The 25,786-nt window shown below is 34.3% G+C and overlaps 1 protein-coding gene across 5 annotated transcripts in view; it reads left to right on the forward strand.

The window, feature by feature from the left end:
• AGMO (alkylglycerol monooxygenase) overlaps positions 1–25,786 on the forward strand; it is a 197,669-nt gene that overhangs the window by 96,803 nt on the left and 75,080 nt on the right. For 3 of the 5 annotated variants that reach the window (XM_038173734.2, XM_027450884.3, XM_027450882.3), the window contains exons 6-12: positions 1,924–1,990; positions 3,338–3,403; positions 3,543–3,622; positions 4,738–4,872; positions 5,386–5,502; positions 14,341–14,423; positions 16,018–16,123. In XM_038173734.2, coding sequence (XP_038029662.2) covers positions 1,924–1,990; positions 3,338–3,403; positions 3,543–3,622; positions 4,738–4,872; positions 5,386–5,502; positions 14,341–14,423; positions 16,018–16,123 — 654 coding nt within the window. Of the gene's footprint in view, positions 1–1,923; positions 1,991–3,337; positions 3,404–3,542; positions 3,623–4,737; positions 4,873–5,385; positions 5,503–14,340; positions 14,424–16,017; positions 16,124–17,335; positions 17,399–25,098; positions 25,120–25,786 lie in introns of those variants that run through there. The other 2 variants (XM_027450888.3, XM_027450885.3) reach the window with 2 other exon arrangements.

Consider the following 25,786-nt stretch of genomic DNA (forward strand, 5'->3'; position numbering starts at 1 on the left):
ATTGTTTCTCACCTTTATGTGGTCTTTTAAAGCTTGAACTTATTTTGAGGGAGTACTGAGAAATAAAAACAGCCCTATTTATGTTGTCCTTGGCTTCTGATTAAAACAAAACAAAACAAACTTGTCCCAGTGTTCTGCTTTTCCAGCCAATGTGTGCAGGATTTTGAGACAGATGCTCCAGATGTTACAGTTCTCTCTGTCTGAAGAATCTTCTCATTTCTATACTCCTTTCTTTACAGAAATGTTCTGCTTAACCTGATAATTAGAAGTTACTTTTATGTTATGAAAGACAAATATAAACAAAATTGTTTATTAATTTAATTATTATATTTGCTTTATTCACAAAGATTTAAATTCATGTGATGAAATGTCCTGTGTCTACTTTTTGAGTTCAGATCTACTTTCACTTGCACAAGTGGAACTGAAAGTAGACAGAAATGGAACTGGTATCTTTTAGAACTTTTATCAGTAAATTTTATATGAATAAAATCTTTGTATGTTTAGTTATTTAAAAGAACAGGCCTACTCTCATGAGTAATGAGTGGCTGCCTATCTACTTAATGTGTTACCTGCCAATATTATCTCTATTTATGTATTACAGATAATTCATTTCTACAGAATGAGTATTAAAATTATAATTATTATTTATTAAGTGGTAGGTTCTGCTTTGCTTTCTAAGGTATAAGTGTGTAAGTATTTTATTATTTTATTTTATTTTATTTTATTTTATTTTATTTTATTTTATTTTATTTTATTTTATTTTATTTTATTTTATTTATTTTATTTTATTATTTTATTTTATTTTATTTTATTTTATTTTATTTTATTTTATTTTATTTTATTTTATTTTATTTTATTTTATTTTATTTTATTTTATTTCTCTTTTAACTGTAAGACATTATGGTCATAACCAGACATGGCAAATAGATGCCATTTTGTGATATATTCTGACCACAAACACTTTTTACTCATCCAGTGATTGCATCTATTTTTAACTGATGGTTCTGTGTTTTGGATTAAGGAATAGTGGCTACGTCTGGGTATCCACACACTTCTATTGAGCTAACCAAAGCAAAAGATTTGAAGTTAATGCTAGCTTTCCTCTGGCTCCATAATACAGGCGAATACCTTTTAGCACAAAACCCTGCTCATACAAACTTAACTCATCAGCATTTTATGACAATGCTTGAATCATTGGAGTGAGTTTATGGCAATAGATGTTTTCTGGTCTAAAAGGATCAAGGCTGGATTTCTGTCTGTTGAATCATTGACTTAGCTTGCAGGTTCACTATGAATTTATACTGGTCTCAGTTGCCGCTGCTTCTTATGCCTCTAGCTCATGTGAGTATTTGTGATCATATATTGGATCAGATTCAGGAACTGATCCAGTTAAACCAATTTAAAAAAAAAAAAAATGTATCAGTTCCCTAGTGAGGTTTGTTGTGCTGCTTCTGCTTGAGTAAAGGAAGGCTACTGACAAGTAATCAAAGGTACTGAAGGAAGAAGAAGTGGTTGTTTCTAGGTCAGTTCCAGCCATTTTGTGAGGCAGAGTGTTCACATCTTAAACAGTCACACTGGATCTTGAGCAGTGCCAATGGATATAGATAAATATTGTGAGTGAAGTGATTTGTGTAGAATCATGAACTAATAATAAAATATAAAAAGAAAATATGATGTTTGATCAAGAAAATATGTATATATTTTAACTTTTATTTAACTAGATTTCACTTTTTTTTTTGTTGCTGAAAATTCTTCTAGCTCACACAGTGAAAAGGTTGAGGCAAAAAATTTGCATTCTCACCTTCTGAGGCAAGTCTCCCAAAGATAAACATCTTCTATACGCCTTTCATCCTCCTCTTTTCCTCTTTCCTATTGATTTTATACAGTATTTTCAAACTTATATAAACATTACTTGTTTTCCAGGTTATCACCAATATTGGTCCTTTGGAGTGGATTCTTAACACGCCCAGTCATCACAGAGTTCATCATGGTACGTGTTTTTTACATTTGAGATAAATTACTAAGCAGAAATTAAACCTAGGTAACATGAGATAATTCGAAGATTTTGAACAAAGTAGTTAAACACTTGCAAATATGAGAAATGATAGAAAAATATCTCAACTTCCCTGACTGCTAAAACATGATCATCTTGTTGATCAATAACAGATGCTCTTGCATTCAAATTCAAACACTAAATATGCAAAAATATGTTTTTCTTTTTGAAGTAGAGCTGTTTAATGTTTTAGTGGAATTTAGTTCCAACTGTCTGAATTTTTTAAAAATATCACTTCACACTTGTACATGACAGCTGATATGACTTTCCATCAATATTCAGAACCATTAAAGACAGTACGAAACATCTAAATTTGATTAAAAATTCCAATGCATCATAAAAATGCCATGAACATAGCTGTGGAATAAGAGTGGGTTTCATAGATGCCATTAGCTCATTCAGTGTGCATAGATAACAAGGAGAAATGTAATAGTAGCATGGAAGAGTAAAATAATTTGAAACAGACTCAAATGCAGTCATATGTACAGAGGATGTTATTAATATTTATTATATCCTCCATGTAAAGTGTTTATGGCACTGTAGACTTTTTAAAAAGACTGTGGTGCTGTAAGTGTCTAATCCTTAAAATTTGCACAAGTACTGGTAATCCTGGAGGGAGACACTCTGCTCTTGTTTGCTCTGCTGTAAATCCAGACTAATCCTCTGAGCCTGATCCCGATCAGAGTTGAGCAGAATCACTCCAGAGCTGATCAAGTGTTGTACAGTTGTTCCAAACAAACTCCACAAAGTTGGGGGTATTTAAGCAGTGTAAGCAGTGAGGGTTTTCTTTTGGTAGGATGGCTCATATACAGATGCATCCCCTAGCAAAAAGGGATCATCCTGAATTTAATAATAAAGACAGGATCAGACACATGACATAGAACATGGACAGACGAAAGCCATTAATGAGATGATTGTGCATAAATATATCTGGTATATATTTGCTTAGGTATAAATGCTTAGGTATAAATTGATGAGGTGATTTTTTTGTTTGCTCTTCAATTTTCCTTTTCTAAATATATATTTTAGCTAAATTTACTTTCCAAATAAATCTATTTATTTCACAGAAATTTGGGATATGACACATTTGATCTGTGTATTTGAATCTGAGTAGAAAGAGATTACATGCCTAATAAGAAAAAAAGACATTTTATAGACACATAAAAGGTAGCTAACCTACTACAACTTAAAACTAGACTAGAAGTCGATGCTACGATTTCCATTCATATTTCAGTCACACATATTCTTATATATGGAATGACTTGCCAATGATTTTCATTACAGGCAGAAATCCTTACTGCATTGACAAAAATTATGGTGGCACACTCATTATCTGGGACAGGATATTTGGTAGGTAAAACAAACAAACAAAAATGTTCTTCCTTATCTTTAGTTAGTTTGTCAAACAAAAATAAGTATACTTTTAATTTGATTGTTTGTTGCTCTTTTTTTTTTCTTTTTTTTTTCTTTTTTTTTTTTTTTTTTTCAGGAACATTTGAAGCAGAAGATGCTAAAGTTGTATATGGCTTAACACATCCAGTAAATTCATTTGAACCCATTCTGCTCCAGGTGCAGTTTGTATCACTTTGTATCACTGACTGGTATTTTCAACAGCCACTGATGTTCAAAAAAACTCCTCTCTTAGGCACAATTGAGGTTAACTCTGCATTGCTGCACAAGTCAGTTAATCTATCTTCATTTATTAATCATAATTATTTCATTACAAAAAACAAGTATTTCCACTCGCTGCATTGAACATATATAGATCATGTAGAGCCATAATTGAAGTACAATACTGTAAAATTATTAACTAATTATGAGGGAGATGTAACAGGTCTGTGATTTACCCACTGAATGATGTCCATTTTGCCATGCACAAAGCAATATGCAGAGAAGCACAGATGGAAAAAAAAAAAAAAGTCTGTTGTTTATGTCTTCTCTAAATACTACTATTTCATAAATAATCCCATGGTGTGATATCTTTACTATCTATTTTTATCTATATTGAATATTTCCTCTTCAAGATACTACAGACTGATTTGTGTTGACAGCATTATATATCATGGTTTCAACAAAAGCTGTAACACAGTTTGAACGCAGTTTAAAAATGAAGAAAAAAAAATCTTAGTATGATGTTTCTTGGTGGATTTCTTGGTCCAGGCTCCTCTTCAGCTGGGTAAAAATTCTCCATAAAAACCTCGGGGACTGAGGAGTAAATAAGTCCCAATTTTCTTCATGGGGACTTTTCATACCCCATGAGGTATCTCAATGAATGAGATTCTACCCAAAGTGGTGTCTGGGATGGAAGCTGGAAGGATGGCCACAGTCTGTGCAATTATATACGATCCAGACAGAATCTAAGGAATTTAGGAATCAAGAGTATATCATATCAAGGTCCCAGTAACAAAATTCTACTTTAAAACCACCATAAATAGAGCTATAAAAAATGCCATTAAATACAATGTATTGCTTACAAGAAAGTGAAATTTTCCTCTGAGCAGAAGTCAAGGGCCTGATACAGCTCCTGCCTATTTCAGTCAGGTTTTCTGAACTTTTCTTTTTTAATTTATTCTCTTTACAGACTTTCAAAACCTTTTATTTGAAAGCTAAGAATGAGTAAAATACAACATTTTACTAAATTTTATTTTACTAACAATGAAAAATCACTTGCTCTTTTTTTTCAGTTACGTCCCTTGGCTCATATTTGGAACACATTTTGGGCCACACCTGGATTTTGCAATAAGCTTTCTGTCTTATTCAAAGGGCCAGGCTGGGGACCAGGCAAACCTAGACTTGGCCTTCCTGAGGAAATCCCAGTGGTAAATATAACATGCAGAGGCTTTCAGTTTTGTGTAATTTACTTGGACCTCTTAATGCTAGTGGATCAATGTTAAAAACTCTACACATGCTATTTTAAATTAGCAAATTATCAGTGATAAGGCATAAGGGAAGATGAAATGGGAAAAGAAACTGAAGGAAATTAACGTTTTACTTTTTATTATTATTACTACTACTATTATTTTATTTTAAGGAAAAAACATATCTTCTCGTTTATCTTTTCATTATTCATTTCCTAAAGAGATTTGCAAAATAGTTCTACGGAGTAAGATAATTTATCTTTTTCTTTCAGCTGTGAACATACACGCACACATATTTAAACACTGTTGCATGCTAGGTATTACATAAATTTGAAGGTAGATTATCTCTGGGCAATTATCTATGTCCCTTAACCCTTTTGTGTTTGTAATTATAAAGAATACTAAAGAATATCAGACTGGATTGTGTCAATTATGAAGGCTTTGCTTCATCATGATCTGCTTTGCTTCATACAGGTCACTGGAAAAGAAGTTCCATTCAACCCAAGAGTACCAGCTTACCTAAATTGCTATGCAGTAGTGCATTTTGCAGTGATAATGGAGCTGTATATTGACCTCCTTGCTACTGTGACTGTAAGTAATTCATATCTGTAAGTAATTCATATCTTTGAGTAATACCATCTCATGCTGACAGTAATATGTCTCATGACATATGTCTCATATTTAAATAATAAAGCATAATCTAAGTCCTCTAATAAAGAAACTCTAAGGCCTGTATCATACATGTATATTAACTATTATAATCATAAATTCTGTAAAAAGTACAATAAAAATTACTAAATATATAATAATATGCATTAACATGTTAATTAAAATATTTAATAACATTATTAACCATTTACAGATGCATGTACTTAAGCAATTCAATTAAAAATAATAAATGTTCTGTGGAAAAAGTATGTTTCTGCTTCAGGTTTTAGGACCTCATGCAAGGAAAAACATACATGAATCTCAAACTTGAAGCTATATAGGTCTTAAGATATCAAAGTTGGTCAAATTTATGGATTCCAATATTGTCCAAGCTTTAGAAGGAGGATTGTAAAGGTCTTGTGGTGCTTGCAGGTAGGAATCTTCAGCATGAGTTCAGAGTTAGTGGACCACTGCCTTGGGGCAAATTGCTCTTCCAGTATTGAATGAATTGACAGCATTGACAGAAGTGCAGAGAGAGGGAGATATTTCCCACCATGGGTTTGGGCTGACAGGATCTCTCTAGTAACACAACACGGTTACCCTATGTGTGGTCTCTGAAGGCCTTCTCCACCTACAAGAAGTGAGATATTAACACACCTTTCCAACTACCTTTTCATTCTTTCTTCCTTGAAAACTCTTTCTACTTTAGTAAAGGGAAATTTTTTTAGTTAACTAGCATAATTTGAATGCATAAACCTAGTATCCCTGAAATCAGTCAAAAGCCTACCAAAACCACCACAAAGTCAAGCATTTAATAAAATGTCGTTTGCCCTTCTTATATTCTTTCCAATTCCTCCTTGGTTAAGTAGCGGTCTTTTTGTCATTTGTGTCACAGACATTGCCACAGGCCTGCAGCCAAGGCATTGAGGGCCCCCTGAGGTTGTCAGCCTTTGCCAGACCATGGACCTGCCTCATCCCTGCATGCTTTCCCACTAATCTCTGGCCCCTGGCCAATGGCAATTACTGTCCTCTACCTACCTTGCTGGATTGTGACTTTTTCCTTGGCTCCATAGCCCAGCCCACTGGACTGCTGCTGACCACTATGCCGCTTGTGTGGGGAGCAGCTCCTTTTGCTGTGCCCTGATGCCTTGAATGACATGTCTGAATCTGTCCAAGTGATGGATTTCTGGAAATAAGTCTATTTTGCATGTCTAAACATGTTCAAAGTATTCCAAAGTATTGGGAAGTTTTCAGAAGTCTTGTCTGAATATTGAAGTTTCTGACTCAGAAATGCTTACATCCCATCGCAAGAAGGGCAGTGAAAAGGGTCTTTGTGTGCAATAATGGAAGACATGGCAGCAGGCCACTTATTTGTTTATTTATTTATTTATTTATTTATTCGCTTAATTGTTTATTTATTTAGATTAGATGTGTTCTGAGTAGCACATCAAAGCAGTAGAACAATACTGGTTTTGAGAAATGTTTAAAAAGCATTTTATGTAGCATTCTGAAAGCTAACAAAATACAAAAGCTAACTCAGGAACTCTCTTCTGATTAACATTAAAATAGTCTACACATCATGTTCATCTCTATAAAAGGTCACACCACAACTGCAAGGAATTTAAAGATTACTAAACCATCTGAAGTTTAGTCTATTCTGAGAAATTTCTGAAGACAGGAAATTAACCAAAGGTGAGCATTAATACCTCCCAAATAAAAAGGGTATACACTTAATTCCACTGTTCATAAATCGAGAAAAGCCTTTGCAAGATTTTCAGGATATGCTTCTAGAGTCCCGCATATGAGCAGCAGGTCATGTTTTTCTAGGGATCAAATCAAGCGTTTTGTTGTTTGCTTGTTTGTTTTCTTTACTTTGTTGAAACTGCTTTTAATGGCAAGAACTAAGGAGTCTGTTCACGATTTTTTTCATAATCTTTCTTTTCTCCTTTTGTATTTTTTGTGGTCTGAGAAGGAAAAATGGATGGTCCAAATTATTTTCTCTGCCGATAACTGCAGCTGTTTAAGAATAGTAATAAGGGAAGTTGAAAAATGCAGCGAAGCCCAGCTGATCATTAAATTCTTGCAATCACAGAGAGGAAAAGTATACATCCACCATGTATAAACTTATTGTGGCAAAACAACGAGAAAATTCTCTGCAGAAAACTGTGGGGAAATAAGGCAGTAAGGATAAGGAGAGCACAGGGGACTGGAAGCACCTCATCTCAGGACATAAACCATTGGCGTGGGTGTAGAAAAGTGCTGGTCCCAAGGCAGAGTTCCAGCATTGCTCTAGAGTACAGTGAGGAAGCTGTCATGAGAAGGAAGCTTGTGTATGAATAACTTTACTTGGCAAAAATCATTCTTCAATATCAGTTTTCCACTACACTGAATTATGAAATGTCTATGGATACAACTGGAACTTTCTGTCTGGCTATGAATTATGTCATAACTGTGGCATAGCTCCATAAATGGAGAAAGCTAACTGTTTTCCTCATTTTTAGGTATAAGTTCCATTTCATAATAGCCATAAGATGCAGCACACAGCTATTACATTTCTCAAGTGATTACAGTTGCTCAGTGTTTGGTCTCACGCCCTGTAGAAGTGTTAAGTTTCTCTATACGCAAAGAGCAACTGTATACCTTTAGTCTGAATGACCTACATTTTCAACAGAAAAAGAGCAAAACAAGAAAGAACAAATATATATTTTCCACAGCAGAACATATACAGTGTTTATTTTCTATATAGCAATCTGTACTACATCCAGAGAATAAAAAAATACTTCTGAGTTCTGCACATCTAGATCTGATCCAAAGCTCATTGAAATAATGGGATTTGGATCAGTCCCAGAGAGAGTGCTAGGAGTGTAAAACTGCAGTACATTCAAAGCAAAAGTCTCATAGCTCCAGGACTGTATGTATCACATAAATCAAAGTGAAGTATACCTTAAACACTTTTTGCAGTGTCTTTTTTTATTGTTGATAGATACTATAACATTTACTGTGATTATAAAGCTATGAATATGAGAGCAGTTTCAATTAGATAAAAACTAGTAAGTGATAAGATAGGTCTCTTGAAAGTTGAGAACAAAATTAATATATCCAATCAATAGGACATCACCAAGCATCATGTAAGTAATATTGCTAAGAATTCATTTTTTTTTAAGGAATTCACAGTTAAAATAAAATGCATACAAAGACACCTAAGAACACAAGTTCCATAGCATTGTATTAACACGCATCATTTCAATGTTGAAAGTATCTGATTAGTGGAGGAGTTGTTAGTGTTAGGTCAGAGGTTGGACTAGATGATCCTGGAGGTCTCTTTCAACCTAGATGATCCTGTGATTCTGTGATATGACAGCAGGGCATCTGCTAAATTATGAAATGTCCTGACATCTTTTTCTGTTGAACCCCTGAAGACAACAGGATGAGAAAATTATTTAGTAAATAATTTAATTTATTATTATTAACAGTCAATAATAATACATTAAATAATTAATAAATAAAACTATTAATAATATTATTGACATCATTAATAACATTTATTAATAAATGTTATTAATTAAATAATTTATTAAATTCATGTTATTTATTCTTCAGTAGGAATAAAACAATCTGAGTCCTTTGAAATATAAAAGTCATTTTGGAATCTTTCAATTTACATCTAAATGCACATTTGGACTGGCATATTTCCTTGGTTAAACGGATTTATTTTTTTTCTCTCTCTCTATTTATATATATGCTGTGATAATCTGTCAGTTTAAAGCAATGTAAACTTCTTCCCAAACTTCTGTAACTCTCCTTCTTTTTTAAGGCTCCAAAATATTTTTTCGAGCTTTCAATGGAATAAAAATCCAACAAAAATATTTTTTTCTGTTTGATTACAGCCAATAACCACATTACAAAGTTGTGGCTGACTCATAACTGGGGAACCTGCTGTGGTACAACAGGCTTCTCTGTTTATGCAAATACTCCAGTATATAAATATTCATTTATTTTATGTATATATCCATTCAAATAATGTTTAAGTGGGTTGAAAATGCTAGTACTAACAAAGGTGTAAAAAGCACATTCTTTTCGCAGTACAACTTGCAGTGTGTAGATTTATTATAAGATGTTTAGTTTAGTGATATAATCCACTGACTAATGTTGATTTTGGTAGAGTGATGCCTAGAAAATGGATGTCTCAGCTGCCAGCATCCAGTTCATAGGGTGATACAAATTTGAAAATAAATATGAGAATCAAGACAGTATGTAACTATATCACTGGAACTGTAAAGAGCAAGTTAGGAAAGCAAACATAAATAGATATTTATGCCACATGATTGGTTTGCTGTTTGCAAACTTGCACAAAATGTCTGTGTTTTGGTAAAAAATCCTTCAGGTGATGGCAGTTCTCTTTCTCCAACGGGTAAATCTGCAGACTAGATGGCAAGGTATCTATTGCTGAAAATGCTGCCAGATCTGCTTTCCAGAGTCATCATTGGCTTAGAGCCAACTGAAGAACAAAATTCAAATACATCTCCAAAACTCTTGAGTATGACTAATTGTCATTATAACACTATCTCATCTCATCTCATCTCATCTCATCTCATCTCATCTCATCTCATCTCATCTCATCTCATCTCATCTCATCTCATCTTATCTATATTATTTTATTTTGTTATTTTAAACATGAGTTAGTTGTTAATAGTTTAAGAATGTTGCCTATTAGCCAAAAAAGATGGATAGTGATATTCTGGAAGATTCATGGAGATTTTTGAACTCAACCCCGACTCACAAAACTGCAGTTGTTTCCAGATAGCTTTTCTGTATTTGCCACAATTTACCTACTCTTCCTACTCCCAAATGGCATTGTGGTGTATTTCACCACAATTTTTTTGGTAGTCCTTGACTAGGACACAAATGAACAAACATTTCACACTTCTTTTTTTTTTTTTTTTTCTTGCATGTGAATATGATACATGTATCTATAGTGAAGAGTAACTTACACCTTCTACCTTCACAGTTCCCAGTAAGGCTCCAGGCTTCAGAAGGCAAAGGATTTACGAAGTCAAAGACTGCATCACAGTACTAAGATTTTACATTGCTATGCATTTGTGTGAATTCGATGAGATTGCAAATAACTGCAGGTTGCAATTTAGATTCCTTCAGTCTTTCACATTCTGAGACACAGATGGTATAGACCCATAAGAAAATTTATAAAAGGCTACCCTTCAAAATCTTGTGGTTCTGAAGTGAGTGTCTGAAAAGGAAGACAAACAGAAATTGACCTCAAAAAGAGAATCCATATAATGTGATTGTACCTGGCTCTAGTAGCTCAAAATAATCAAAGAACCTCACATAGCATTTTAACCTAAAAGATAAAAGGTTGTTTATATTTGAATTTTATTTTCCTAAATCATAAGATTATTTCAGTTGTTTTTTTCTGCTTCTATTACATTAAATTTCTTCTGCTATTCTGCTTCTAATACATTAAAATGCATTTCTGTTCCTTTTTTTTTTTTTTTTTTTTTCCCCAGACACTGAGAAATTAATTAATCATGGAAATTAATCCATGTTTAAAACTTAATTTTGAATTTTTCATTTTGTCTCAATTTTTTAATCTGTGTATATTTTTCTTCTGTGATTTGGTGAGTCAAATGATAACTTCAAGCTGTAGTTTTTCACGTGTTAGAGAGACTGTTAGAGTAAATTAAGTTTGCATGTTCATGGTCCAAATTCTTGAATTCGCTCCTTTATTTCATTGTGGAGAGAAAGCTGCACTCTGAATTACTATATTACAGTGTCAATGTTATCAAGCTTATCAAGATCCATCAAAAATGAATACAAATCCATCAAAAATGAATACAAATCCATCAAAAATGAATAATAAAAATATTTATTGTTTCATGAAAAGATGTTAATTCTGAGAGTCTCTTTTGTGTTTTTGTTATTTGTTTTCTTACTTTTTTAGAAATGGAAACTAAAATATCTTTTAGGGAAAAAAAAAAAAGTTATGAGAGAAAACACCAATAAAAATATGCCCACAATGTGTCTGTTTTGGAGAAGTGTTTCTATCACCCACTCAAATGCAATACTCAATCTAGGAGAGTTTAGCCTGCTATACCTACTTTCACCTCTATACTTAATTTCTAGCTAATGGCAAGAAACAATCATTCAGTAAATGCACTCTCCCACTGAGTACAGAGGAAGCTTAAATTAATAACATGGTTTTAGGCACTCCAGTTACATAAAGAAAGGTAGACTTAATCAGCTCCTCAGTTTTCTGAAATTGGAATAACAAGGAAACTCAGATGCCTAGGACTTAGCTGTTTGTCTAATGCTGGCCAACTCAGAAACAGTGGAAGGTCAGAAAAGTGTGAAAATATACAAATTTTTAAAACTGGAACTTGGAGACACTCGTATTCATTCACAACAGCTGCTGTTGGGTCCTTCCCCGAAAACAAACATTAACTTTTTTTTTTTCAAAATCATTGTAGAGATCATTCATTTTCTGCAAAGTGTGATTTTAAACATATATTGTAAAGTAGCAACTACATCAACTCTTCAAAAATTACATGGCATCCTCAAAATTTGTATTTGATATTCGGTTTTCTTGTTACCTAAGGCTTTATGTTCCTTTCCTCAGAACAATGCTCTATCAGTCTAGGGACATTTTTAAGACAGTCTGTATAAGCCAGTGCATTGCACTGGAAACACAAAGCAAGACACAGCTGGCCAGGACTAGTTTTTAAAAAAGGTGCAATTCTACAACTGAAAAGTGAGGACAGTCTCTAAAGAGGAAAAAATTTTGAATTCCAGTCCCAGTTGGCTGGCAAATTCTTTTATCTGACAAGAAACAATCACTGAAAAACATAACAAAGCATTTCTACGAAATTTATGGGTGAGTTCCCTTATGCCTGTGCCAAATCATGTTTTTCTTTGCTTGCTTTACTTCTTGAATTTTTGTATGACCCGGTTTTTACAGGAAGCTGAATTGGGAGTTGAACTTACTGTGGCTAGATGATCAGTTTAAGAACTACTCTTTTTATTAAACTTAAATAGAGTCTGTGCTGTATTTTATAACAAAAATAAAAAAAAATACTGTCCAAAAGTTTTGTCATTTCAACACAAATTGCTTCATGTTGACAACTGAAAGTCTTTTAACCTTAGGAGAGTTGTAGAATTTTTGGATTCTAGAAACTGAAGTTTTCAAAAAGAGTACCTTCAATTTATTTTTTTACTGAAATATTTTAAAACCTATATTGGGAATTTGAAATTGTATTCCAAACGATAAAAATGTTGATAAAAGTATAGACCCATCAGAGCATTTTGGCTTTCTTGATTTAAGCAAGAATTTCAAAACATAAGTGATATATTGAGTCTCCCCATGGTTCAATATGTAGTTCAATATCTTGTCTCCTGTGGTGACCAATAGCAGATGCCCAGGGTAAGAGTGTAAGAAAAGACTTTCTCCAAGTCTTCATCTAAGTAGACTACAATACATCAGTTTGAGATTTTGTAAGTTTATCATAATGAAGGATGGAATGGACTGCAGTGGATCAATCCAGTAATTTGATCTATCCTTGTATAAATCTGTGCAATAGAATGACTTGACAGGTGTCATTTGTGAGAAGTGTGTTCTGGCTTGTAAACTATTGAGACTGCTGTTTAGCGTGCATGTTACTGGGATGTCGTTTTCTTTGTTCAGTTACCATTTGTTAAGGATATCCAAGTAGGTGCTTGTGATTCTTCTTTTAAACAGAACCCTACCCAGCTAGAGTGCATGGTTTGATGTTTTTTGCAAACATGGGCACTGTAAGTTCACACAGCTGTAAAACTTGAGATTATTCTCCTGTGGCCTCCCACACTCACAGATACTTTAGATACTTTAGAGGTAGGGGCCACCACTGAAGGAAAGTGGGCTTGTCACAGAGTGGAGTTTATTGAAATTAAGGCAGACATTCACAGATTTTTATTTTTTCAATTCCTGTAATCTTGAAGTACAAGATGCTGTTTGTAAAATTTATTGCTATTCAAACTAGAAAGGATTCATTATAACTCAGCAAAATCCACTAGTTCTGTATTGTTGTTGTTGCTTCAGTGAAAAAAAAAAAAAAGGCTTTTCAAAATAACTTAGATGTATATGTTAAAGACATAAATCCTCATGCTGCTATTTGTCCAAATGCTAACACGCATGTTAAAGTTTAAAAGTTTTAAGTGTGATTAAAGTCAATGGTATGAACTGAAGAGTTTTGCTGAACTGGGAAACAAGTGTTGAGTTTTCACGAAGGGACAATAACAATGTTGTTTCTTGTAATATCAGTGTTGTTTCTTGTTAAAATATGGTTATGTTGTCACATCATTTGAATTCTTAGTCTCACCATTTTTTTTGTGTATGTTTGTTTGTTTGTTTTGTATTCATTGGGATTCGTAGGTAGCAATTGTAAAGACGGTAATGTAAGATGAAGAAAAAGAAGAGGGCTGAGGTGGTTTTAACTTAGGGATATGATTGTTTTCTCTTGGACAAAGGCATAAGAGAATTAAGTAACTTCAGGAAAACACATAGTACAGAAGGATATATCTTTATTAGTATTATTTTGGACATAGTGGCAACTATAAAGGTGGTTACTGAAAATCTTTGTAAAATAAAACAAATTTCCTCAAAAGTGAGTCAGTGGACATTAACATCACTGAGTGAGGAAGCTGAAACTGCTGTTCCATTAAGTTCAGTTTCTCTTTAGCAAATTAGTCTAAACTAATATTTTTCTACTTTTTTTTTTTTTTTTTTTTTTTAAGGTGTTATCACAGGGAACTATTCTGCTGAGAATTTGCTTTATCATTCTGTCCCTGACGTCTTTTGGATTTCTTATGGAGAACAGGCAAGAGACAGAAGTTTTTTTCTTCTTCTATTATTAAGCATTATTTGTTATTATATGGAAATCTCAAGTGTGTCAAAAATATATTGATAAAGAACTATAAATGTACTCTGACATATATTTCTCCTGGAAAGAGTCCAGCGGAGGGCCACAAAGATGATACGGGGCCTGGAGCATCTTCCCTATGAAGACAGGCTGAGAGACCTGGGTCTGTTCAGCCTGGAGAAGAGAAGACTGAGAGGGGATCTCCTCGGTGTATATAAATATCTGAGGGGTGGGGGACAGAAGGATGTAGCCAACCTCTTCTCAGCGGTTTGTGGTGATAGGACAAGGGGCAATGGCTGCAAGTTAGAGCACAGGAAGTTCTGCACTGACATGCGAAATAACTTCTTCATGGTGAGGGTGATGGAGCATTGGAACAGGCTGCCTAGAGAAGTTGTGGAGTCTCCTTCTCTGGAGATATTCAAGGCCTGTCTGGATGCCTACCTGGGCAGCCTGCTCTGAGGAACCTGCTTTGGCAGGGGGGTTGGACCCGATGATCTTTCAAGGTCCCTTCCAACCCCTACAGTTCTGTGATTCTGTGATATATGTTTCTACCTGTTGACTAGAAGATAACACAAATAACCAATAAGTAAAACTAGGAGTACTCCAATAGCAATTAATGGCCATATTTATATTGCAGCACTGGCTGCTCATGTGCTCAAATTTGCTAGCATTTGTTGGGTCATCATCTCTGGTTTTGAGATTCTGGCATGCCAAAATGGCTTGAAGACTGGCCCAAGGCTGTTTAAGCTCAGACATACTGTATGTGTCCCATGTAGCACACGATGGGTGGCAGACAGATAGGCTGACAGTATATGAAAAGTGCATGGTATAGCTAAGACTAGACTCAAACTCATGTAAGGGATAGACCTTAGTCTAAATCTTTGACTTTAGACTAAATTTAGTCATGGTTTCAAATCAAATTGGTGCTTAAGAAAAACAACAGCTCAGTGAGACGTACACTATGGAAGTAGTCCATATAGGCACTGTGACCCTACAGAAAAGTAAATAACAATTTTCTACAGAGAAACTATCTGTCCTGCTAAAACAAAAATGTATAATAGAACCTTCACTGTTACGCCACTTCTACTTTTGCACCTACTATTCTTTCTATTTTATTGTATTTTCTCAGAAAGGAATACCTTTTGCTTGTATGTACTGAAAGTTTATTTCAGAATTGGTAAAAGTCTGTCAATATACCAGAGATCTGTATTAACGGCCTTAGTAAAGTGAATTAGTAGAAATTTACAGAAATAGACCTATGAAAAGATTCTGCGCTATTCAGGTAGCAGTTTTCAGAATTTTGCTGTTGTAATTTTTCAAAAGACATATTTACACTTGGGTGAGTTCACATATATTCTTTGCATATATGTATTCTCACAGCAAATTTTAGTGTTCTAGGTGAACGTAAAATCCATATGCCAAAATGTAAGGTTAAGAGAGGTGACTTGATGCAAGTGCAGGACATCACAGACTATTTCTACATTCTCTATTTCACTCAAGTTATTAAAGAAGAAAAGATAGAACACTAACATGAATTATTTCTTGTTCTTAGGCCCAAAGCAGGAATTCTGGAAATCATCCGCTGCTCAGTCTTCTTAGGTGTATACAAACTTGGCTACTTAAGGAATCAGCTTACTTTGTTGGACTGTGCATATGAGGTAAGACATCTATTTTGAAGTATACTGTATTATACTGATGATCCTATATTACAATTGTTATTATTTTTATGGCATCCTTGCCTATGACAGAGGGGTTGGAACTAGATGATCTTTAAGGTCCCTTCCAATCTGAGCTATTCTATGATTCATTCTGTTTTAGAAAAAAAAAAAAAAAAAAGATAACATTACAAATTTGCATTTGGTTTCTTTATTTCTATTACTTTATTTGAATATAATACTTTTGTTTGTTTGTTTCTTAGTTACTTATTCCTTTCTGCCATTTACTTTTAAGAAAATTATTGTTTTTGCTACACCCCATGTATATTGAAAAAAAGTCAGAAAACTGTTTCTTTACATATCCCTGCAAAAATACCGAATTATTGCTATATGCTTTCACCAGAATACCAGAAGTGTATTTCTGAATTGGAATTAACTCACATTTCACTGGAACAAATCTGAAGAAATTTGGAGGCTGGAAAAGTTTCAAATACCAAATATATCACTCTGTGATATATTTCATATATATTTCATATATATATATATTCAATATATATCACTCTGTGATATATTTCACTCAAATATATCACTCTGTGATACAGTACATCAGGAACAGACTTTTAGCCATTGACAAAGATAGGATACTGGATTAAACAGATCTTTTATCTTATTAGGTATGGTTATTTTTGTGTTCATAGGACATACTTTTATCCTGTTTGTGACTTTTGTTTTTTAATCTACACTGTTGGTAGTTTTTTTTTTGTTTGTTTTGGTTTTTTTCCTCAGCAAAATTGGCAATTCATCTTAAAACAATTCTTTTAATATAATCTGAGTTGGATAACACTTAATCATTGTTATGATTCTGATCAGAATGACATTCCCAAGCTACTTACTGCTGGTCAGCTGCAAAGTTGGTTCTCAACAACGTTATGAACCTTGCTAGACTAGTAGAACTGTTATCAGAAAGTTAATCTTTGGATTAAAACCAGAAAAATAAATAAAATAAATAATAAGGATCAAGAATCAGACCTGTTACTGGTGGAACTCAAAAGGATTCTATTGACTTGCAAAATTTATAGCTGTTGATAACTTTTCTAATAGATTTCGGGTAGTCGTGCTGATTCTCCTGTTTTTCTCTGAGGTCAGGCAATAAGAGAATGGAAAAATACACTATACTTATGTAGGTCTTTTTTTTTTTCTTTTTTCTTCGGACAGGAAACAATAATTATTGGACAATATTTAAAGCCAGACAAATGCCACTAATCAAGAATGATTTTTTTCCCCAATATTGTTATTTTGTCAAAGCTTGGTGTGTAAATCAGAGTTCTTTAATTTCTCTGATAAGAGTCTGCCAGAACTCAGCAGATATTTTAAAAATTTTACTTGCTTAAATATCTTTTGGAAAACGTTTTTAGGATTTACTGACTAACAGATAGACTTGATGCAAAGACTTTTAATATTTGGCAATTAATTCTATTGTGCTAGCTCTGACTTTAGGTACTAAGGTATTCTAACTGAATTTGTGAAGAGTTATATGACAAATTGTGATTTCACCCGGCTGGCAGCTAAACACCACACAGCCATTCGCTCACCTAACTGAAACCCCTCCCTCTCTGAGATGGGCGAGAGAAACGGAAAAGTGAAGCCTGTGAGTTGAGATAAAGACAGATAAAGATTATTAAGACAGGAAAATAATCATATCAATAATAATAATAACAATAATGATGATAATAGTACTACTAATAATACTGTGTACAAAACGAGTGATGCACAATGTAATTGCTCACCACCAGCTGACCAATGCCCAGCCTAATCCTGAGCAGCTGGCTCCCCCACCCCAGCTAGCCACCCCGATCTGTCCCCTCCTAGCTCTTGCTGCACCCCCCACATGCCCACTGGCAGGAGGGAGTGAGAAGCTGAAAAGTCCTTGGCTTGGTGTAAGCACTGCTCTGCAACAAGTGGGGACTGTTAGCGTTAGGTCAGAGGTTGGACTCGATGATCTTGAGGTCTCTTCCAACCTAGAAATTCTGTGATTCTGTGATGCTATCAGCACTCCTAATAGTCATCCTAATCCAAAACATAGCACCCTACCAGCTACTAGGAGGAAAATTAACTCTGTCCTAACTGAAACCAAGACATAAATATACCCTCTAAATTACCAAAAAATAAAAATAAAAAATAAAGAAGTTGCATTTATTGCCTTGCTGAGTTGCATATGCATGAATAGCTCTCTTACTATGAAAGGAGTAGAAGCAACATTTTCAGGTTGTTATTTCTATTGTTTGGAGGAAGCTAAATAGTTTCCTATTCTGTCATGAAGAAAATAAAATATCTCTTTTTCTGTTCTTTAGTTGTATCTGTTATTAAATTTTAACCTTTTTGCCTTCCCTATCTGTTCCCTCTTTCAGAGGTACCTTCCTCTGATTTCTTGTGTATTTTTTCCTCTCCTTTATATTTGTACTTCTCTATGACTCTTTTTTTGACACTTGTTTGGCACTGACTAGGTGGTTCATTTAAAATGAGAAACAGGAGAAACATGCTCACATTGTTTTGTTTGAAAACACTTAATAAATAGGTGTCTTCCAAATTGTTTGCTCTTAATGCAACCAGAACAAACAATGCTTCTGAAGAATTCCAATATGTTAGTGCTAGAGAGTTGCATCTAATGTAATGGTAATAAGCTTTAGTGATGTTTATGATGACATTAAAAAGTCTCCCATCTTAAATAATTGATTTACTGTCATCTGTTTTGCTCATGTGCTGCATATATTATTCAATTATTATTCAATTGCAATATATTATTCAATTTTTGAATTCAGGATAGGAAAGTTGCTATGGGCAGCTATGGGGTATAATGGTATCTACAAGAAAAGATTCTTGTAACAGTAGGGAAACTACTATAAAATTTTCAATTAATGTTGAAAAGTATTGAAATATTAATATTTTCAATTATTATTGATGTGATCGTTTTGATAGAAAGCATAATAAATGATTTATTTTTTTTCCTGGAAATTATGTATAAAATTTGTCCTAAAAATTGTTTCTGTTTAACATTTATAAAGGTTATCTGCCCTTCATAATTAAACACAATAGTGTAGATAACTCTGAACATCTTGTGAGGTTCATAAAACAATTATTGCTGCATTTTTCCTGGTAATATTTATCTGCTTGGTTTTCAATTTCCTTTGCTCTACTTCTCTTTCAAATCCAATTGCAATTTGTAAGAGGTATGGAATAAACCATTTATTTAATCTTTCTTTTCCTCCATCTATACATATTCCATCTTTACTATACATCCAAATTTAACTGACCTTAATCTTCTTACCATTACATTTTTAGTACTTATGGTCAGTAATATATTTAAATAACGTTCTTCTTACTTCGTCATCCTTATTTGTTACCGAAAACCAATTCCTTCGTAATCCAATATTCATGGACAATAATAATGAATATAGGACACCATGTAAAAGAATTTATGTTGACTTGTTCTTTTTTTTTTTTTTTTTTTTTTTTTAATATATATAAAATGTATTTTAGTACACTTAGAGATAAAGAAAAATAAACTGCAAAAGGCATGATGGCAGTATTCAGTGTGTCTAGAATTTAACAAATAATTCTGTCCCAGCATTCTTAAGTTAATCATGCACATCACAGCAGGAAAGTGCAGAAACATTTTTTCCATACGTTATGTTGAATTGTTACTGAAAAATTATGTGACTCCTGTTAATACATATTGTTTTTCTTGTAACCTTCTTCTTCATAAACTTGCACTCCTCATTAATATTTTATAACCACTAAATAAGATTTCAGAAGTAAATACTATTTTTAACTATTTTTTAACCATTAAAAAAAGTGATTAAAACTTCAAATGTTTGCCTGTTATGGGATTTGAATAAGGTGTGGTGTTGTAGTCATCTAAGTGGAGAGTTCCACAAAATCCAATGATACAAACAGCTAATTCCTAACTCATTCTTGCCCTGCTCCTAGTCCTGCAAATAGCTTTCTGCCATTTTAATGAATTAGAGCAGTTCATAAACACATCTAACAATTATCAGAACTAAAGCATGGGAGGAAGACCATCTGAGTTAAAATAAAAAAGAAAATACAGAAATGAGAGAAAACTAGGAGAGAAGAAGAGATGAAAGAAGCCTTTCTCATTTTGCCCTTAAATTAGCACAGGTGGTTGTGAAAAAAGCAGCCAACAACTGCAATCCCATCAGGCAAAGCAGCTCTACCCTTTTGCTCCAGCCTCATCCAAACTACCCAGCTAACTGGGTTACCAGGCTTTTCTGATCAATGCAGCCAAAGGTTTATCTTCATGTTAGGCAGTGGATACAACTTCCTTCAGAGCAAGAAAGTTTTGTAATGCTAAGACCAATGGAAGGTGGAAGTAAAATGCAACTAAAGTTAGGTAAGAAAGAACTGTTGTTTTTGGTAAAGCTGTAATCTTTGTATGATTATTTACTGTGTCCAAGCACTAATAAATATGATATTCCATGCTTTGAAATTATATATCAAATAATGTGATTACTAGTCTTGGTTCAATATGAAAACTATGTAGTTGTTTCTATTGTTAAAATATATAATTTTCATTACTATTATATTTGAAGCCCTTCCAAGAGAGTTGTCTCTTGGTGTTCTTCCATTTTTGCAAAAACAATGATTAGAAGATACTGGAGTTAGAAAAATAATTTTCTCTTCTAATGGGAGGCGGAACTCTGCATATTTGTCAGTATATATTTTCAGTTCTTTGTGCTATATGTATTTCATATTGATGGTTATGCAAAAGGAGCAGGCTCTGTGTTTTCTTGCTTTGTTCTTATTTTTGGTTTGGTTTGGTTTTTGAAAGACACGGCGTTTAAGGAACATGAGCTTGATGAACTTAGATCTTGTGAGAATTCTTTTTTTGGGCGGAGGTCACAGGATACCTTGGTGGACAGAGATATTCTATTTGACTGGATATAGACAGCAAACTGAGAGGCTAATGTGTTTTTGTTCAACAGTCTGTGCTGTAATATCCTATACTAGTTACTTTTCTTTAGGCTGATTATTTCATGCCTGTGTAATGTGATGATCATGTGTGTTACTAATGCCAAATCTTTTTTAGCCAGACTGGGCCTGGGATCTCCTAACCACCTGGAGGTAGCAGAAAAACATTGCTTGTGCATTCAGTTATGTGACAGTTCAGCAGGCACAATATGTAAAAATAAATCCGTGATGATGGTACACCTCTTCAAAGAGTTTCCATCCAACTGCTCTGGTTTGGCATCAGCCAGCATATTCCATGAGCTGATTTTGGTCAAGCACTGACTGTTACTTGACAGTACTACTAATGAGGAGCAATGAGTAGAAATGGGAGCCATTGACATGTTGTTGGAACTCCTGTCTCGAATATTCACCAACTCACATAGTGGCTGCAAGTCAGTACTGAGACTCTTAAGCTAAAGGACGAGGATCTAGGAGCTGGAGAACAATACAGATGTCTATTTTGACATTGTTTATCTTTTACCTTTGTTTTGGCTAAGTCCTTTTATCTGAGAGCAAGTCTATTCATCCAGACCCATTCTACACTGCAGCCTCCTGGGCTGCCTGGCTATGAAAGCATCTGCAGTTATGTATTCACTTATGGTTAGGAAGGATAAAGATATAGGACAACTTTCACTGGGGAAAAGAGAGAAAAAGGGAGGATGCATACCTGTGTGATATTTTAAATGAAGTACTTGTTTTCCATTTCTCATGGGCATGTGTTGCGTGACAAATACAACCAACTGTAGAAGATATATAGAGTCTTGTGCTGCAGGGCATAATTCAACCATTAACTAATGAAAACAGAAACAAACTTCTTTGTGGTCAAATTATTTATTTACTCCTCCAGAATATCTAAACTCTGTAGATGCAGCTGTTCTAAACATTTTTGGAGACAGTATTCTGTAGCAAATGGACTGCTCTGTTTTTTTGTGCAATTCTTGTATTCTTACAAGCATGTCAGCTAATTTGTCTGGATGAAATATATAATATCTCTTTATTAAAGAACTGATTTGCACTGTACTCTACATTCCACAGCAGTCCTTCTTAATGTGATATATTGCCATACAACTTACTTCTCCTTTCATCATACAAAGATTTGCTGTTACCTCACTTGTTTCTTAGTGTAATTTACCAGTGTCAGAATACTGACTTATGAGTACTGACTTAAAACAAACATTTACTCATAAGAACTTATTTCCACATCAACGATAGTTTTCTGCTCTGTAGCATTTTTCCTTGGTCGCTCATTATGATCATCTGTGCCACATTTCAAAGTGCAGCATATCCTATATTTGGTTTCCATTAAGGTGAAAGCTCCGTGCCCTGTGCTATGATTTACGACCTCAGCATTTAGGCAGTCTCTGTGCTCTAACTAGATTGGCTGGTGTATTTGAAATGTATTTTAGAAATGAAGCTGGGGATAGAAGGAAACTACTGCTTTATGATAAAAAGCCTTGTCAACACACATGGAATTAAATAAACACGAGTTGTAATCTGTATTTTCTATGTTAGACTCATTCAGAAAAGTCTGCTATACCACGCGGTGGACTGGACTTTTAATATTCCTGACAACTACCCTAAAGGGAATAATGTCCCTTAGAAAAAGTCACAGTAAAATCTGGCAGTAGATTAAGTTAGTTTCCATTTAGGTGTGACAGCAGAGTTGTTACTGATTTTAGATTTAGCCAGTTTGAGAGTCGGCTTCACCACCATCAACTACAGACTATGATGTATAGTTCCAGATGCTTTGGCCAATTGACCGTAAAATTGCTCCGCATTTCTGGCAGAGCAGCCAAGCTGGAGCTTTTAAAATCTCTACTCCCTGAGCTCAACACCCTCCCCCTCTGCTTAAAAGCTGCTCATTATTCTTCTTCTGCCCACTGATCTTAGCAAAAGAAAAACTTCTGGAATCAATTAGAAGTATCTGCACTTGATGAGATTTGCACGTGAGTTTGGAATTGTGAGGCTTTGATAGTGTCAGCCAACAGCTGCAGTTTCAGGTGGTAAAATTGGGGAAGGAATTTTCCAGGGTTTATTTACAATCATAAAATAAAACAAAAATCAAGACAAGTTGGAAACCATCTAATGTGTCATTAAAATGAAGCCTGAATTGGGCTATATATTTTGTCTGAAAAAAAGTAAACCAGTTGTTTATTATCAGGATCTTTTCAATTATCTTGCAATTATTAGGCTGTATGGACTGGTTGTAATAAAATGCAAGCTATGGCCTGCTTGCTGTAGTTTTGACTATGAAAGAGGCATCTGCTATTACTTTTGTCACTTTAATTGCTTGACAAGACAGGAAGGTAGTCATACTTAATAGAAATCAGAAGTGTAGTCAAAGATGAAGCAAAGGTGCAAAAAATATACACATTCACATATACTGTCTGAAAATTTTACATTTCATTTTCAGCTACTGCTAAATAAGTAAATAGAAAGGTAATGTTCACATTGATAATTCTAAAGTTTATTTTATGACCATTCTGAGTCCAAAGCAGTTACATATTTTCTTGTATCTGTATGCAACATTTACATTTCAAAGATAAGTCATGCCAAATGAAATTACTAATGTTCAGTTATACATCTGAGTGTCCTGAAGATGAAATTGTGCCATTTCATGCACATTGTCACTAATTTGCATTGCAGACTGGTTTGTCACATAAGTCAAAGAATAATTTTTCTAAAAGCTAGGAATGCCACAAACCCCATCACACTGCATTCTTTTCTACATCATAATAACACATGGATTATAATAGAAATATTCTCCATAGCAGTGAATTGCTTCATTCGTATAAATCTACGGTGACAACTGAGTTACTCCACATGGGTCTATGCGTCTGTGCAATTATGACTCCAGTAGAACAGCACTTTTGTTGTTAACGCACAAACACATTTTTGTTTCATACCTGGATTTATCCTGTGAAGGTAGCACTATTAGGGGAAGCCATACTGTAATTATTATCTTTCTCACTTTAAAGAGATAAAAAATCAGCCTAAAAAAAAGTGCTTTCAGTGAGAGGTCTCTTGGAGGATTCCTTGTTTGTAGTATAGTCATCTGTGCATGCACTGAGGCATCTTGGCATCACTATTTTAGAAGTGCATAAACTAGAGTGAGAGGCAGGCATAGGGGTGGACCTTGCCTGCTTTGTATTCTGTAGGGGTGATGCAAATGCAGTCAGAGCAGGTTCATTTTATTTGATATAGCCTGTGTGATCAGTTTGTACTTTCTTACTTATTTTATGTTCAAAGTTGATTTAACGTATAGCATAAGATAATGAGACAAAGTCAAAGGTAAGAGGAGTGAGAGGCACTGGCTTACTTGCTGAGATTCTCCACTCATGCACATGCTGGGGGAGAGGCAGAAAATGCCTGCATCGGACTGTGTCCCCCCAGCTGTGTGGAGCACACTGGATAGAGGAGCCTCCTGGCCTCACCACGTATAGCCAGTGTGTATGTTGGCTCTGTGGCATAGCTGTTTTTAACCTATAGAACTCGCATGCATCGGTGAGTTTAGTAGGACTACCTAATGTGGAAAACTTCTTAGTAGACTTCTTGCCAAAATCAGATAGCCTGCCACCAAAACCACTGAAATTGGCAGGTTGGAACTGCCCTAACTGTGCCTGTGTTACCAAGACCATGAAGGCAGATGCCTTAGTTTGAATTTTATCCTCAACAAAACATGCAGAATTAGCTTTTAGGAGATGACAGCTTTAATTAAGCCAGCTATTTCTGATGCAGAATAAATCTGTGTTTGGCAGATACAAGATGGCCACAAAGAACCAGACTAGTGTAAAAAGCATTTTGGATATTTTTATATCATGAGATTTAAATAGATAAAACCGAACTGTAGAAAAGACAGGCAAAGCAAGGCTACCCAAATTTATGTGTCTTGCAGCAGAGGTGGAGGTACAAGTTTATTCCTCCTGAAAGTGTCCTATTTTACTTTGTAGGAGTAAATGGAACATGGCAGCTGTGAATATTTGGCATTTGGGGAATATAATGGCTGTGTGGGACCCACAGAATCAGACTGTAACGTAAGCTACAGGAGAGTCAAATAAACGCATGTTTTTAGGAACGAACAAATTAACTTAAAACATTCTATAGTATATGTTATTAAAATTGATTATTGGACTTTTATTTATTTACTCATTTTTTGCATAGTCCATTTTTGACAGTAGCTTTCAATGAAGAACAAAGCAGAAACAGCACAAATTAAGATTCTCTTTGTTAGTAACACCTGAAATAACCACTGAAAACTGGTTTGTGATGTTTGGGCTGTTGTATGCTAAATTCTACCTAGATAGTACTTATTAATCTATTGCTCACTTTATCTTTGCTGTATTTTATTTTTTATTACTGTCTTGTTTTATCATTCTTTTGTATGAATTACCTTTTCTGTGATGTTTAGAATCAGGGAATCTAGAAAGCAAAAATACCGTATTTATTACTGTATACATATTTCAATATTACACAAGTCAAAGAGAATGTCTTACAATTTCCTTTTCTTGCCATTGCTAAATAAAAAGTGCCTGATGAAAGAAGATTAGCAACTGGTGTGTTTAACAACTGATTCCTGAATGCAGAACCTACAAAACACTTTGTATACTCAAAAGTTGGAAATAGGTATTATGGGGAAAA

The sequence above is a fragment of the Anas platyrhynchos genome, chromosome 2, assembly GCF_047663525.1.
Source record: "Anas platyrhynchos isolate ZD024472 breed Pekin duck chromosome 2, IASCAAS_PekinDuck_T2T, whole genome shotgun sequence".
Classification (NCBI taxonomy): Eukaryota; Metazoa; Chordata; class Aves; order Anseriformes; family Anatidae; genus Anas; species Anas platyrhynchos.